The sequence below is a fragment of the Ovis aries genome, chromosome 2 (genome assembly GCF_016772045.2).
Source record: "Ovis aries strain OAR_USU_Benz2616 breed Rambouillet chromosome 2, ARS-UI_Ramb_v3.0, whole genome shotgun sequence".
Taxonomy (NCBI): domain Eukaryota; kingdom Metazoa; phylum Chordata; class Mammalia; order Artiodactyla; family Bovidae; genus Ovis; species Ovis aries.
This window is the reverse complement of record NC_056055.1, coordinates 73,667,513-73,682,884: the sequence shown is the minus strand read 5'-3', so window position 1 is coordinate 73,682,884 and position 15,372 is coordinate 73,667,513. Positions and strand designations below refer to the sequence as shown.

Below are 15,372 nucleotides of genomic sequence, written 5' to 3'. Positions count from 1 at the left end.
CTGGCAGAAAGAAAAAGCACCAGAATCCCATTGTATGGTAACTCAGAGGCAAACCAACAACGCAGCCAAGTAAGTGAGTTATAACCAACATGGCCAACTTGCATTGAGCATTTACTCCATGCCAGGTATTTTTCTATGAATGCTGTATGTATATGAATGATGTCTGTATGAGCTCCTTTACTCTTCATGACCACTCTATGAGGCAGGCTGTACTATAACTCTCGTTTTACTGATGAAGAAAGTGAGGCACAGAGACCTAGCACACTTTCCTAAAAGTACACATTAAGTGACATAGCTGAGATATAGTCCAAGCTGCCTGATTCCACATTCCATCTTTTTCACCACTCTTATATACCTACTGTATTATGTTCTCTTTCTTTCTCTTCTTTCTTCCTCCCCCTCTTCCTTCCTTCTCCTTTCTTTCTTTTTCTTCCTTCCTTCCTTGCTGTTTCTCCTTCATCAGGTCTCTTTTTACAGGATAGTCCCTCAGCCCAAATATGTCTCCCCCTCCACTGTTGAGCATTCATGATGCTTAGAATATATCTGATCAGTTATTCAATCTCCAGGATTAAGAGGATCCTTTTGAAAAAACAGAATATCATACCTTAATGTGAATCATTACAGCTAGCCATTTTCCTTTCCTCAGAGAATCAAGGTCTGGCACTGAGGAAGAGATGAGTTTAGTAGAGAGGAGGATGAGAAGAGTAAGTTTGGAGGCTGGAGAAAGCCTTGTAAAGGAGTGCTCTGGTTAGAATGAGGGCTCCAGACTGACCAAGGACAGGCCTGGATGGGGGTTCACTACAGGGAGATGGAAGCATACTCAAGTAAACTGTGCCCTTTACAACAGGCTGAATTTTGCCTTATGGAGTAACTCATAAAGAATAAAAATAACAGGGAATTCCCTGGCTGTTCAGTGGTTGGGAGTCTGCACTCTCTCTGCTGAGGGTCTGGGCACTGCCAAAAATAGAATAAGCGTCATAGCCTGGTCCTGGAAAAGTCTGGCAAAACTGCTCCTGAGGAAGGGCTCAGTCCTACCCTCTGTCTTCTCCTTCTCCCATCATAGTGCTATCTGAGAACCACAGATAGTTTTAGCTAAGAAGGGACTAGATGTCATTTAATTTGAGGCTCTCATCTTAGAGTTGAGGAAGTAAGGCTCCAAGATCTAAGGTCATCACTGCTAATGGGCTGGTGGCTCAGTGGTAAAGAATCCATTTGCCAAGTAGGAGATGCCGGTTTGATTCCTGGGTTGGGAAGATCCCCTGGAGAAGGAAATGGCAACCCACTCCAGTATTCTTGCCTGGAAATCCCTTGGACAGAGGAGCCTGGTGGGTTGAAGTCCACGGGGTCACAAAGGGATGGACACAACTTAGTGACTGAGCACACATCCCTGCGAAGTAAGCGGCCAGACCAGGACTGCAAACCCAGATCTGTCTGATCCAAAGCTCAGGCCCCTCAGGTATTTGTCTCTAAGTTTAAGATGTAGTGAACATAAAGATAAAAAGCATTAAGAAGTTTGGTTCATCTAAACGTTGGATAATCCATATTTAAAAATTTTAATTGAGGTATAATTGTCATATAACATATTAGTTTCAGGTATACAACATAAAAATTCGATATTTGTATGCACTGTGAATTATCACCACAATACATCTAGTTAACAGCCCTTATCACACATAACCCATAGTAACTAATATTTTCTTGGAAGTGCTTACTGGGGCCTCCCAGGTGGTGCAGTAATAAAGAATCTGCCTGCCAATGCAGGAGACGCAAGAGATGCAGGTTCAATCCCTGGATTGGGATATCCCCTGGAATAGGAAATGGCAACCCACTTCAGTATTCTTGCCTGGAAAATTCCGTGGATGGAGGAGCCTGCTGGGTTATAGGCCATGGGTTGCAAAGAGTTGGACACAACTGAGCGACTGAGCACACACACGCAGGAAGTGCTTATTAAGTACTTGCTGCATATAGCACCATAAGTCAAGGAGTTCCTACTGTCCCCACAGCAGGAGATGTCCTTACCTCAGTGCCTTTATGCAAACCCTTGTCCTGTAAGGTTCCCTCATAGTTCCTTCCAAACACAAATTCTACTTATTCTTAAAGATTTTCGAACACTGAACATGCAATAAGACATCAGTCTGCTTAGCATGTAAGTACATGAAATTACAAAGACTTTTGCAAAGTCATCTCTGGATCCCCTATAGAGCCAAGCACCAGCTACATGAAAGGTGTCAATGAGAATTTGCTGGACTGAATTGACTATCTGTCCATCTAGTCTACCTTGCCCAATCTTTCTTATCATTAGTTAAATCTTGTGGCAGACTGCTAAATCCATTCTCTGTTTCTTCTCTAGTATTAGCTATGTGTTAGCTGGACACATGGTTTTGCTGAGACTACATGTCTAAGCCTTCCCTGCAGTTAGGTATGGCCAGCCATGTGAACTAAGTTCAAGCCTAGAGAATGGGTTTTTTTGTGTCTTGGCCTTCAAACACTGGGTGTATTTTTTTCTTTCTGTGGGCTAAAACATGAATGTGGCAGTGACCCAGCTTTGACAGTTCAACAGGGTAACATCCTGGAGAGTCCCAGAGCAATAACACAGAAAGAACCTAGATTACTGAATGACTTTACAGAAAACAGAAACTTACCTGCTCTGACCCACCTTCTATCTCTGAATATGACATCAGAGAGAAGTATACTCCTGCCTTTAAGCTACTATATTTTGAGGTCTCTTAGCCTAAATCCTAATGCATATTATTCCAGACTGTTTTGTAATAATTGCATGCTACTTAACAATGAGATGTCCTGATGCAATGGGAAAAATATTGGATTTGTTTTTATCCAGTCTCATGCACTTAGAAGGAAACCAGGCTTCTTGCTGGACAAACCATGTTTTTTTGTTTTCCTGTTTCTATCCTTTCTGACTGCTAAGGACTTTACATATTTCATTTAATCCTCATGATAATTCTATTAGGTATCTACCATTATTTATCCCTATTCTATAGATGAGAGGCTGAGTTCTAGGTTGGCTCAGTCATATGTTCATGTTCTCAAAGCTAGGAGGTAGCAGAGAGAGGATTTGAAATTCTAGTCCATCTGACTTCAGAGCCCATGCTCCTGAGCACTGCCAGGGAGTCACCTCCAAGTCTCCTGGGAGAGCTTCTCTGCCAGCCCTACAAGGGTCTTGTTACAGTTATTTCTTGTGCTCCCATCTCATTATATTTCCTAATGAAAATGCATCCCTGGTCAAGTGGAAAGAACCCTGTTTCAAAAGGAAAATGGTGTCACTACTCCTTAATTTCTGATTGAAAATTAGGATGTTCAGTCATCTATTCTGGAGCTACTGGAGTACCTCCCACCCCAGAATCTCACTGCTGTATGTGTTTTCTTCATTGACTTCTGAAGAAGTATGTGTGGGTCACAGATGTCAGCAATGAGCAGCCAATTTATGAGAAAGGGCACAGTCATAAGACAACTTAAAAATGTCTTTGAGAAATAGGAGCAAGGAACCCGAGGGAGGATGTGTGACTTTGGTCATTTTGTTGCCGGTACTTGTATCACAAAACTAGGCAATCATTTGTACCACACAGACTGGCAGCTGGGATGATGGGACTGGGATATCCAGGAGTAAGTCTCCAAGTCATTAATCTTACATTTACTGAGCACTTACCATGGGCAGAGCACTCAGGTTTTGCTTTAGTTTGGATATAAAGAAGACTCATGTGAACAATTAAAATGCATGGAAAATAAAAGAGCAATGAAAGACAAAAGACAAGCACAGTTGCAGGCAAGCAAAGAAATAGGTCTTAGGAGGTGAGATGAGGGGAAGATGCCTTGTACTCTGGAGATACCTGAACTACCCTGAGGGCTGGTGAGGACAACAAAGAATGATATTTTGTGTGGAAGAAACTGCCTGAGGAAAGAAGTCACGGTGACCAGACAGGTGCAGGTAGGTTCAGAGAGTACACGGTGAGGAAAGGGTACTACTTGGAGCAGAGGATCCGTGTCTGGGGGCAGGAGGAATGTAGAGCTGAGAGGGACTCTCAACTCAGAGAATCTAACTGCACCAAGACTCCTCCATCTCCCTGCTGGCTGCATTCATGAGCGCTCTCCTAGGAGACCCCAAGCTACCTCCCACAACTGTTGACTTCACTATTATTAGGTCTCTCCCATGGAGAGAAGGGCCAGCTTACTTCATTCTCAACTTCTCACTGCCTTAAGGCTTCTAGACAAATGGTCAGTCTGCCCTTCCACCTCTCTATTATGAAGAGAAAAATACTGATGTAATCAGTGGTGACAAGGGTAGGTTGTAGTTATTTCCAAATTCTTCTTATCCAGGCCCTTGTTTCCCAGTGAAGATCCTTATGTAAGAGTCACTTTAGAAAACCATCTTTCATCCAATACTGGCCAACACTTAACCAGACAGAAAATTCTACATAACAAAGGAAAGTTGACTAAACAATTCCTGGAAAAAACTAATTCCCCTGGGATTATTAATACTTGAGCCTGTGGAGCTCTGGTTTCAAATTAGTTATAGCTCAGTTTTTATAAGGTGACAAGTCTGGTGGTCTTAGTTGTGATAAAAGGAGATGTAGAGAATGTTGAAAGGTCAACTTGCCTAATTCATTATTTTCACTTAAAGTTCATTCTCAAAATGGTACACTTATAATGTCTTCATTTCTGTCCATATTCTTAGCATGAATCCTCTCTTTGCCTTTTCACTTCATCATAATAACTTAGAAAGAAGCTGGGCTAACTTTAGTGTTGGAATTGTGTAGTGAAGTGTGGGGAGGTGGGGAAATGGGGATTTGGAATGACAATGGAGCTGGCTGCTCTGAAAACTATATCAGGGAGGATTTTATTTTCTAGGAAAAAAAAATGCTAGGAAATTAATGATGAGATGGGCACTGAGTCATTTCAAAGTTCTCCAACTGGCCTATGGATCAGTGCCAGTCCATGACAAAATTTAATTTGAGATAGAACAGTATCTCTGGTGCCTCAACTCATATTCTGTCTGTCCCACCTGATTTCAGCCATGGCTCAATGTGGCTGAATGACGGATGGTTCTTTGCATGTTCTAACTCACTTCAGCCATGACAGCCATCCCTCAACAGTGTGCTGCTTTTGTGCCAGGGCTTCCCCAGGGCTGAGGGTTGTTTCCTCTCATCACTTTTTCCAGTGACCTACTTGTAGAGTCTTTGCTTCTCCTATCCACAAATTTAGGTTGCCCTGGATTAAAGTTCCAGCTCCCTAGTGGCCAATACTTCTACCAAGGATGCTGTGTACCAAGGGGCATGTTCTACCACATGTAAAGTTATAGCTACTGCCTAGTCAACTCGAGCTCTATCCACTGTCAGGCCAGCGGGCAAAGCAAAGAATACTAATACTGGTAGAGGGGCTGATCTTGATTCCCATGTTGCTGCTGTTCAGTCTCTCAGTTGTATTTGACTCTTCGTAACCCCGTGGACTGCGGCACGCCAGGCTTCCCTGTCCTTCACCATCTCCCAGAGCTTATTTAAACTCATGTCCATTGAGTTAGTGATGCCATCCAACCATCTCATCCTGTCATCCCCTTCTCCTCCTGCCTTCAGTCTTTCCCAGCATCAGGACCTTTTCTAATGAGTCAGTTCTTCACATCAGGTGGCCAAAATATTGGAGCTTCAGCATCAGGACTTCCAATGAATATTCAGGATTGATTTCCAGTCAAGGGACTCTCAAGATCTTTTCTTACATCATAGTTCAAAAGCATCAATTCTTTAGTGCTCAGCCTTCTTTATGGTCCAACTCCCACATCTATACATAACTGCTGGAAAAACCCGTAGCTTTGACTATATGGACCTTTGTTGGCAAAGTAATGGTTCCCATGAAGAATTCCGATGCTGCTACACAATGGAGGCAGGGAAGACTGTCTGGAACTCAGGGATCCACTGATTCTCTGAGTCTTGTTACTTCCATATCCAGTGATAACAATGAAAAGGCAATTGTAGCAACTGCAGCCTGCTGAGGATGAGGCGACTAGGGCTCAGGTCTCCCAGTGTTGAAAGTCTGAATCACCCCCACAGTCTTCCTTCCCTCCACCCTCAAGGGGTGCCTCCAGGCAAACAAACTATTCCATCTGAAATGCTGAGTGAGGGAAAGCTAGAATGTATGCTGATGAGAGAGATGACAAATATCAACTATGGGTTAGGATCAGTTGCAGCAGCAGAAACTGTAACTTGTTTCATGAACTCTGGTATATGTATCTCGTGCAGTGATAGTAGCTATTTCCCTGCCCAAAGGCTCAGAAAGGCTCGGAGACAGTAGTTTGAATACAAGGCATGAAGGGACAGACCTGAGCAGTGGAAGGGATCAACTACTGTCGTCCTGCCTCACTTTCTCTCAGCCTCTCTTCTGAGTTTAGCCACATATCGGGTAGAATTCTGGGTGGGCCTCAACTCACTTCATGGTCAGTGACTCCCTCAGGTGGACACATTGCTTTCTGCCCTGAAATGACTTTGATGCCATAGATGCTGGGGGAGCTCTCAGCCCATATTCATGCATAGCTCACAGCAGAAGGAAGTTACACTCCTGGGGACAACTGCTCACCACTGGAGGTAAAAGCAAAAGATTAGTCCTTCAGTCTGAAGCTCTTTGAGTAAACATCTTAGGAGATGATCTATACACTTCTCACGAGATTCTTGAGTATTTCAGCTTCTACTGTTCATGCCAACAATTGGAATAATGCACCCTTCTGTTTTCTCTTCCTTCTTTCCTGTCTTAATTTTTGAATGTCTCACTTCTGCCCCTTGGGGTCACCACCTAAATGCCTGCATGCCACACAAGTCCTCATCATAAGTTCTTTTACCTAAGATAGAGAGTAAATAGTGGAATATAATGATAATATAGCAAATCTTCTGTAAAGTCAAATTTAATCACTACTAAGGACTGTCTTTGTTCTGAAATTATATCCTTTATTGGTAAGATAGCAGAATAATGGCTCCTCTTAAAGATGTCCATGTTCTGAAACCTATGAATGCATTACCCTACATAACAAAGGATTGTGCAGATGTGGTTAAGGACCTTGAAATGGGAAAACTATCCTGAATTATCAGGTTGAGGTATGTATTGGTGGGGGGGAATCTAATGTAATCACAAGAGTCCTTAAGAGGTAGAAGAGAGAGGCAAGAGAGTTAAAGGAAGAGATGTGACGGCAGAAGTAGAAATCTAATGCTGGTTTTGGAGGTGGAAAGAAAGGCCATGAGCCAAGGCATGCAGGTAGCCTCCCAAAGGTGGAGAAATCCACAAAATGAATTCTCTCTTAGAGCCTCTACAGTCCCGTGGCAACTTGATTTGAGCCCAGTAAAGCTCTTTTCAGACTTTTGACCTCCAGAAGTGTGATCTAATAAATTTGTGTTGTCTAAAGCCCACAGTGGGGACTTCCCTGGTGTTCCAGTGCTAAAAAATCCACCTTGCAATGCAGGGATATGGGTTCGATTTCTGGACGGGGAACTAAGATTCTATGTATCCTATGGCAACTAAGCCTGTGCGCCACAACTAGAGAGTCCATGCATTGCAAGGAAAGATCTGCATGCCACAACTAAGGCCTGACCTGGCTAAATAAATAAATAAAATTCTTAAAAAAAATAAAGCCCATGATGGTTGTGGAACAATAGGAGACTTATGCCTCTGCAAAAAATTGACTTGTCTTATAAAATGATTATGATACTAAATGTTAGCTGATACTAAATGATCTGATACTAAATGTTAGCTGTTCTTATTTGTCAAATGAATGTTTTTAGCAGATAAAAAATTAGCAGACTATGAGAACTGTTATAAATTTTACTGATGCATGAAGTTCTAAAGTATAGGATTCAGCATAGCCAGAGAGGTCTATAAGTGATTTTTTTAAAGAGGTCAGTTTTCCTGGAAAACTCTAAAACCACTTGACTGGCAGAAAAGCCAGCAAAGTAATATTCATACTGCTGACTCATGGCATTATGCCTGAATCAAAGTGATCAGCCCTTATGCTGGGTATTTTCAGTTTCCTCTTTGGGTCCATTCACTGCACACTCTATTTTAAGCCCTGAGAGGCTGACCTTATGAACATATCAGAGGACTTCCTTGTTCTCTGACCTCACCTGCATTCTGCCAGTGGGAGGCTCCAGCAGGAGACTGGAGGGTGGGAGAACAAGGTTGGGGCATCCATTCATTACCTTCTGTTCTTGGGAGTGGCCGCAGGTGGCAGTACCGTGTACTGGAGGCCCCAGGTCCCTTTTCCAGGTTCCAGCAGACTCTCCTGGAGGCAGAGGCGGTACAGCTCCACGACTTTTGAAGTCCCAGGTGCTCTATCCTACTTTTAGTAGTTTCTCTAAATCTTAATCACTCCCTTCATTACACTCTTCTCAGGTTACTCATTCTGACTGTGTCATCCATTTCTTGCCTGAACCCTCACTGGTAGAGCTAGGAAGGGTGGGCAGCTCTTACCTTGGACAATGGTGGCTGAAGTGAGTTCCTTCACATTGGCATTCCAGAATACACAGCTGAAATTCCTGCCGGGGTGTGGCTTTAGGCGCAGAACACTGGTAACCTGGTAGAGGCCTTCAGAGGTCTTGGTGTGGCTGGTGTTGGTAGGAATACTGATGTTTGGCCAAGACACTTCTGCCAAGGGATAGCCTTCAGCTTGGCAGGTGAGCTCTACCTCATCTGTCCCTGAGACCTTGAGGTAGCGAGTGTTTATTTTCTTGTAGGAAGCTGGGACAAAACAAAAAGATGAAGAAATAAGTCTCTCGTTTCTGATTCCTATAGATCCCTGTACTTAATGTCTTATGAAATAAATTATCATTATCAATATTAAATAAAAATGGTTTTAACTTTTAAAACATTTCCTGTGTCCCAGATATCATGCTCTTTTACATCACTGAATAATTTAATTTTTACAACAAAAGAGCATCATCAATATCCCCAATTTTTGTTGAAGGTAACTGAGGCTAGAGAGGTTTATTTCACTCTAAGTCACAGGATTATTAACTGGTGGAGCCAATTATGCACAATCAAGGCTTGATTTCAAATCTCAATGGTGCTTTATCCTATCACAATCTGTGGCTGTTGGGGTGTGGCTTTAGGCGCAGAACACTGGTAACCTGGTAGAGGCCTTCAGAGGTCTTGAGAGGATCACAATCAACTGTGGAAAACTCTGAAAGAAACGGGAATACCAGACCAACTGACCTGCCTCTTGAGAAACCTATACGCAAGTCAGGAAGCAACAGTTAGAACTGGACATGGAACAACAGACTGGTTCCAAATAGGAAAAGGAGTACGTCAAGGTTGTTTATTGCCACCCTGCTTCTTTAACTTATATGCAGAGTACATCATGAGAAATGCTGGGCTGGAAGAAACACAAGCTGGAATCAAGATTGCCGGGAGAAATATCAATAACCTCAGATATGCAGATGACACCACTCTTGTGGCAGATAGTGAAGAGGAACTAAAAAGCCTCTTGATGAAAGTGAAAGAGGAGAGCAAAAAAGTTGGCTTAAAGCTCAACATTCAGAAAACGAAGATCATGGCATCTGGTCCCATCACTTCATGGCAAATAGATGGGGAAACAGTGGAAACAGTGTCAGACTTTATTTTGGGGGGCTCCAAAATCACTGCAGATGGTGACTGCAGCCATGAAATTAAAAGATTCTTGTTCCTTGGAAGGAACGCTATGACCAACCTAGAGAGCATATTAAAAAGCAGAGACATTACTTTGCCAACAAAGGTCCATCTAGTCAAGGCTATGGTTTTTCCAGTGGTCATGTATGGATGTGAGAGTTGGACTATGAAGAAAGCTGAGTGCCGAAGAATTGATGCTTTGAATCAATTCTTTAGTGTTGGAGAAGACTCTTGAGAGTCCCTTGGACTGCAAGGAGATCCAACCAGTCCATTCTAAAGGAGATCAGTCCTGGGTGTTCATTGGAAGGACTGATGCTGAAGCTGAAACTCCAATACTTTGGCCACCTCATGCGAAGAGTTGACTCATTGGTAAGACCCTGACAAAAAAAAAAAAAAAAGACCCTGATGCTGGGAGGGATTGGGGGCAGGAGGAGAAGGGGATGACAGAGGATGAGATGGTTGGATGGCATCACTGACTCAACGGACATGAGTTTGGGTAAACTCCAGGAGTTGGTGATGGACAGGGAGGCCTGGTGTGCTGTGATTCGTGGGGTTGCAAAGAGTCAGACATGACTGAGCAACTGAACTGAACTGAATTGAACAGCAGGTACATGATAAGTGCTATTATTTTTAAAAGACCTAGATTCTGTCTATACATATTCAAGAATAGAGTGTACTTATTAGTTATTTCTCCTCTATAACACCCCCCACATGCATGCACACACACATACGCACACACACGTGCGTGCACACATATACATGCACACACCATTCTGTGCAGTGGATGCTGAATGAATTAACCAGATATTCCTCCCTGCTCTCTAGAAAACTGAGGTCTAAAATAGATACAAGTGACACTGAGAGCACCAGGAAGACACAAGTACAAATTGTCCAACTGTTTTAGACTATAGCTAAAAATAAATGTTAACCACATATGCAAGTACAGGGAGGGCAAAAAGTAACCTGTTGACTTTTGGTGAAAGGAAGAGGGGGTGGGCACTAGCTTTCATTAGCTAGTCTTTAAGAAATAGAATTTTGATACCATCTTTGACGTGAAGACATATATATGGCCCAGATATGAATAAACATTTTTTCTCAAATTTTGGGGAGGAGTATAAATGAGTACAAATGGTGAAAAGTGATTTTTCTACTAAAATAATGGTAACAGCCACATGGAAAACATCAAATATGTATGACTTACTAAGTGTTTTCTAGGTACTGAGTTCATGTTCTGCACTTTTACATTCTGTGGACATGGAAGGAATAATCAAGCCCCTCTCCACAACTTTTGCCTTTTGAGAGCCTCCCTTGTGTGTCTCTATGTTATGAGCTGCTAATTTGATTGTGTTAGTCACTCAGTCAACTTTGACTCTTTGCTGCCCCATTAACTGTGGCCTGTCAGGTTCCCCTGTCCCTGGAATTCTCCAGGCAAGAATACTGGAGTGCATAACCATTTCCTTCTCCAGAGAATCTTCCCCACCCGGGGACTGAACCCGGGTCTTCTGCTTCACTTACGGGGTCATGGGTCACCAGAGAGCAGGATGACTGCACCTTGAAGAGCTGTTTATAGCCTGTGGCCTTTTCTTGAAGTCCTCTTTTCCATACCACTAAGCATGCTTGGCCAGGCCAGCTGGGCTGCCTGCCTCAAAATGCTCTCACAGTTTCCTCACTCACACTACTCCAGCTTCTCTTTGTGACTGAGTGGTGGGGAAGATTTTCTTATCTATGAGGCTGGATGGGTGAGTGACTTCAGGGTCTGATTTGCAAATCTGGACTCAGTTTAAGACAAGGGAACAAGAAACCAGAAGTCCCTATTCTGAGTCATGTTCTCCAGTGCAGATTATAAGAGAAGGCTCAATGTAGGAAGAGGCAAAAGGAAAAAAATTACATATTCATCCAGTTATTATTTTAAAAACTGGAGGTCATTTCCCATTTGGCTACTAATTAATCTGGGTATATCTCACTTAGTCAAGAACTTAGAGACAACCGGGGTGAGTAGCTCTAAACCTGACTCCATCCCCTTAATATACCTCCATCGCTTAAACCATGCAAAGACCCTATGTGGTAGACTAAGTGCATACTCCAGGAATAAACAAGAAAATGGCTGGAATCGGGGGTGACTGAGGGGACTTGAACTCAAGCCCTTCATGGGTACAGCATTCTTAATTCTGCATTGGAATCATCAGAAGAGGATGGTTCTCTAAGTAAGTACAAAAGTCTAGGAATGAAGCATCAAATATGGGAAGAGGGATGTTTTTGGAGGGACTTAGGGGTACTCAGAAATAGAAGATGAGAAGAATTAGGTTCTGAAGCAGCCTACTAAAGAACTTGAACTGGTTAGAATCATCGGTCTCCTTGGAGCCAATTTTGCTCTGTCTCTAGCAATCCAATAGTACCTGAAGCATGCATTTTAAGTACTTGCTTTATCTCATTTTGTTACTTTATCTACACTTATTTTTCCTTGGTTTGATGTCCCCTTATATCCATACTAGCGTTTGGGAGGGCATAAAGTAGAATAAATGGATTCATAGGAATAGTGTCTTATGGATGAGGGCTTGGCCTACTCCAGCAAGGCAGCTTAGGACAAGATACAGGTCTTGGCTGCCAAGTTGACAGGTGATTTCAGAGGTAGGAGGGCCAGGAATCAGGAGCTGGGCTGAAGTTTTGGCTATATAAATAAGGGAGCAGATGGGAGAGATGTTCTCCTAAAAGAATAATCAAGAAATGATGCAACAGACAAGGGATTAATTTCCAAAATATACAAACAGCTCATAGAACTCAACATCAAAAACACAAACAACCCAATTAAAAAATAGGCAGAACACCTGAATAGACATTTTTTTCGTAGAAAACTTACAGATGGACAACAGGCACATGAAAAGATGCTCAACATAGCTAATTATTAGAAAAATGCAAATCAAAGTTGCAATGAAGTATCATGTCACACAATCAGAATGGCTATCATCAAGAGTCTACAGAGAATAAATATTGGAAGGGTGTGGAGAAAATGGAACCGTCCTACACTATTGGTGGGAATGTAAACTGCTATAGTCATGATGGAGAACAGTATCAGTTCAGTTCAGTTCAGTTGCCCAGTCGTGTCCGACTCTTTGCGACCCCATGAATCGCAGCACACCAGGCCTCCCTGTCCATCACCAACTCCTGGAGTTCACTCAGACTCATGTCCATCGAGTCAGTGATGCCATCCAGCCATCTCATCCTCTGTCATCCCCTTCTCCTCTTGCCCCCAATCCCTCCCAGCATCAGGGTCTCTTCCAAGGAGTCAATTCTTCGCATGAGGTGGCTAAAGTACTGGATTTTCAGTTCAGTTCAGTTCAGTTTAGTTCAGTCGCTCAGTCGTGTCCGATTCTTTGCGACCCCATGCAGCTTTAGCATCATTCCTCCCAAAGAAATCCCAGAGCTGATCTCCTTCAGAATGGACTGGTTGGATCTCTTTGCAGTCCAAGGAACTCTCAAGAGTCTTCTCCAACACCACAGTTCAATGGCATCAATTCTTCGGCGCTCAGCTTTCCTCACAGTCCAACTCTCACATCCATACATGACCACTGGAAAAACCATAGCCTTGACTAGACGGACCTTTGTTGGAAAAGTAATGTCTCTGCTTTTCAATATGCTATCGAGGTTGGTCATAATGTTTCTTCCAAGAACAGTATAGAGGATCCTTAAAGCAGAATTACCATATGATCTGGCAGTCCCACTCGTGGGCATGTATCCAGAAAATATGAAAACTCTAATTTGAAAAAATATATGTATTGGAATGTGCACTACAGCACTATTTACAATTGCCAAGATATGGAAGGAATATAAATGTTCATTGACAGATGAATTGGTAAAGAAGATGTGGTCTATGTATGTGTTCAGTTCAGTTCAGTTGCTCAGTCATGCCCGACTCTTTGTGACCCATGGACTGCGTAGCACGCCAGACTTCCCTGTCCATCACCAACTCCCGGAGCTTGCTCAAACCCATGTCCATTGAGTCAGTGATGCCATCCAACCATCTCATCCTCTGTCATCCCCTTCTCCTCCTGTCTTCAGTCTTTCCCAGCATCAGGTTCTTTTCCAATGAGTCAGTTCTTCACATCAGGTGGCCAAAGTATTGGAGTTTCAGCTTTGGCATCAGTCTTTCCAAAGAATACTCAGGACTGCTTTCCTTTAGGATTGACTGGTTGGACCTCCTTGCAGCCCAAGGGATTCTCAAAAATCTTCTCCAACACCAAGTTCAAAAGCATCAATTCTTTGGTGCTCAGCTTTCTTTATAGTCCTCCTCTCACATCCATACATGACTACTGGAAAAACCATACCTCTGACTAGACGGATCTGTGTTGGCAAAGTAATGTCTCTGCTTTTTAATATGCTATCTAGGTTGGTTGTAGAGTTCCTTCCAAGGAACAAGAGTCTTTTAATTTCATGGCTGCAACCACAATCTGCAGTGATTTTGGAGCCCAAGAAAATAAAAAGTCTGTCAATGTTTCCACTGTCTCCTCATCTATCTGCCATGAAGTGATGGGACCAGATGCCATGATCTTAGTGTTTTGAATGTTGAGTTTTAAGCCAACTTTTTCACTCTCCTCTTTCACTTTCATCAAGAGTCTCTTCAGTTCCTCTTCATTTTCTGCCATAACGGTGGTCATCTGTACATGTGAGGTTATTGATATTTCTCCCAGCAACTTGATTCCAGATTGTGCTTCATCCAGCCCAGCATGATGTACTCTGCATATAAGTTAAAAAAGTAGGGTGACCATACACAGTCTTAACGTACTCCTTTCCCGATTCAAAACCAGTTTTTCCATGTCTGGTTCTAACTGTTGCTTCTTGACCTGCATATAGATTTCTCAGGAGGCAGGTAAGGTGGTCTGGTATTTCCATCTCTTTAAAACTTTTCCACAGTTTGTTGTGATCTACACAGTTAAAGGCTTTGGTGTAATCAATAAAGCAGGAGTAGATGTTTTTCTGAAAAACTCTTGCTTTTTCTATGATCCAGTGGATGTTGCCAATTTGATCTTTATTTTCTCTGCCTTTTCTAAATCCTGCTTGAACATCTGGAAGTTCACAGTTCATGTATTGTTGAAGCCTGGCTTGGAGAATTTTGAGCATTACTTTGCTAGCGTGTGAGATGAGTGCAATTGTGCAGTAGCTTGAACATTCTTTAGCATTGCCCTTCTTAAGGATTAGAATGAAAATTGATCTTTTCCAGTCCTGTGGCCATGGCTGAGTTTTCCAAATTTACTGGTATATTGAGTGCAGCACTTTCACAGCATCATCTTCCAGGATTTGAAATAGCTCAACTGCAGTTTCATCACCTTCACTAGCTTTGTTCGTAGAGATGCTTCCTAAGGCCCGCTTGAATTTACATTCCAGGATGTCTGGCTCTAGATCACACCATCGTCATGAAGATCTTTTTTGTATAGTTCTTCTGTGTATTCTTGCCACCTCTTCTTAACATCTTCTGCTTCTGTTAGGTCCATACCATTTCTGTCCTTTATAGAGCCCATCTTTGCATGAAATGTTCCCTTGGTATCTCTAATTTTCTTAAAGAGATTTCTAGTCTTTCTCACTCTGTTGTTTTCCTCTATTTCTTTGCATTGATCACTGAGGAAGGCTTTCTTATCTCTCCTTTCTATTCTTTGGAACTCTGCATTCAAATGGGTATACCTTCCCTTTGCTCCTTTGCCTTTCATTTCTCTTCTTATCCTTGCTATTTGTAAGGTGTCCTCAGACAAC

At 42.6% G+C, this 15,372-nt stretch overlaps 1 protein-coding gene across 2 annotated transcripts in view; it reads right to left on the bottom strand.

Annotated features, from left to right (window-relative positions):
- The window catches only part of PDCD1LG2 (programmed cell death 1 ligand 2), a 93,723-nt gene that overhangs the window by 27,519 nt on the left and 50,832 nt on the right, over positions 1–15,372 (bottom strand). For both annotated transcript variants that reach the window (XM_060409433.1, XM_012124822.4), the window contains one exon: positions 8,458–8,724. In XM_060409433.1, coding sequence (XP_060265416.1) covers positions 8,458–8,724 — 267 coding nt within the window. The remainder of the gene's footprint in view (positions 1–8,457; positions 8,725–15,372) is intronic.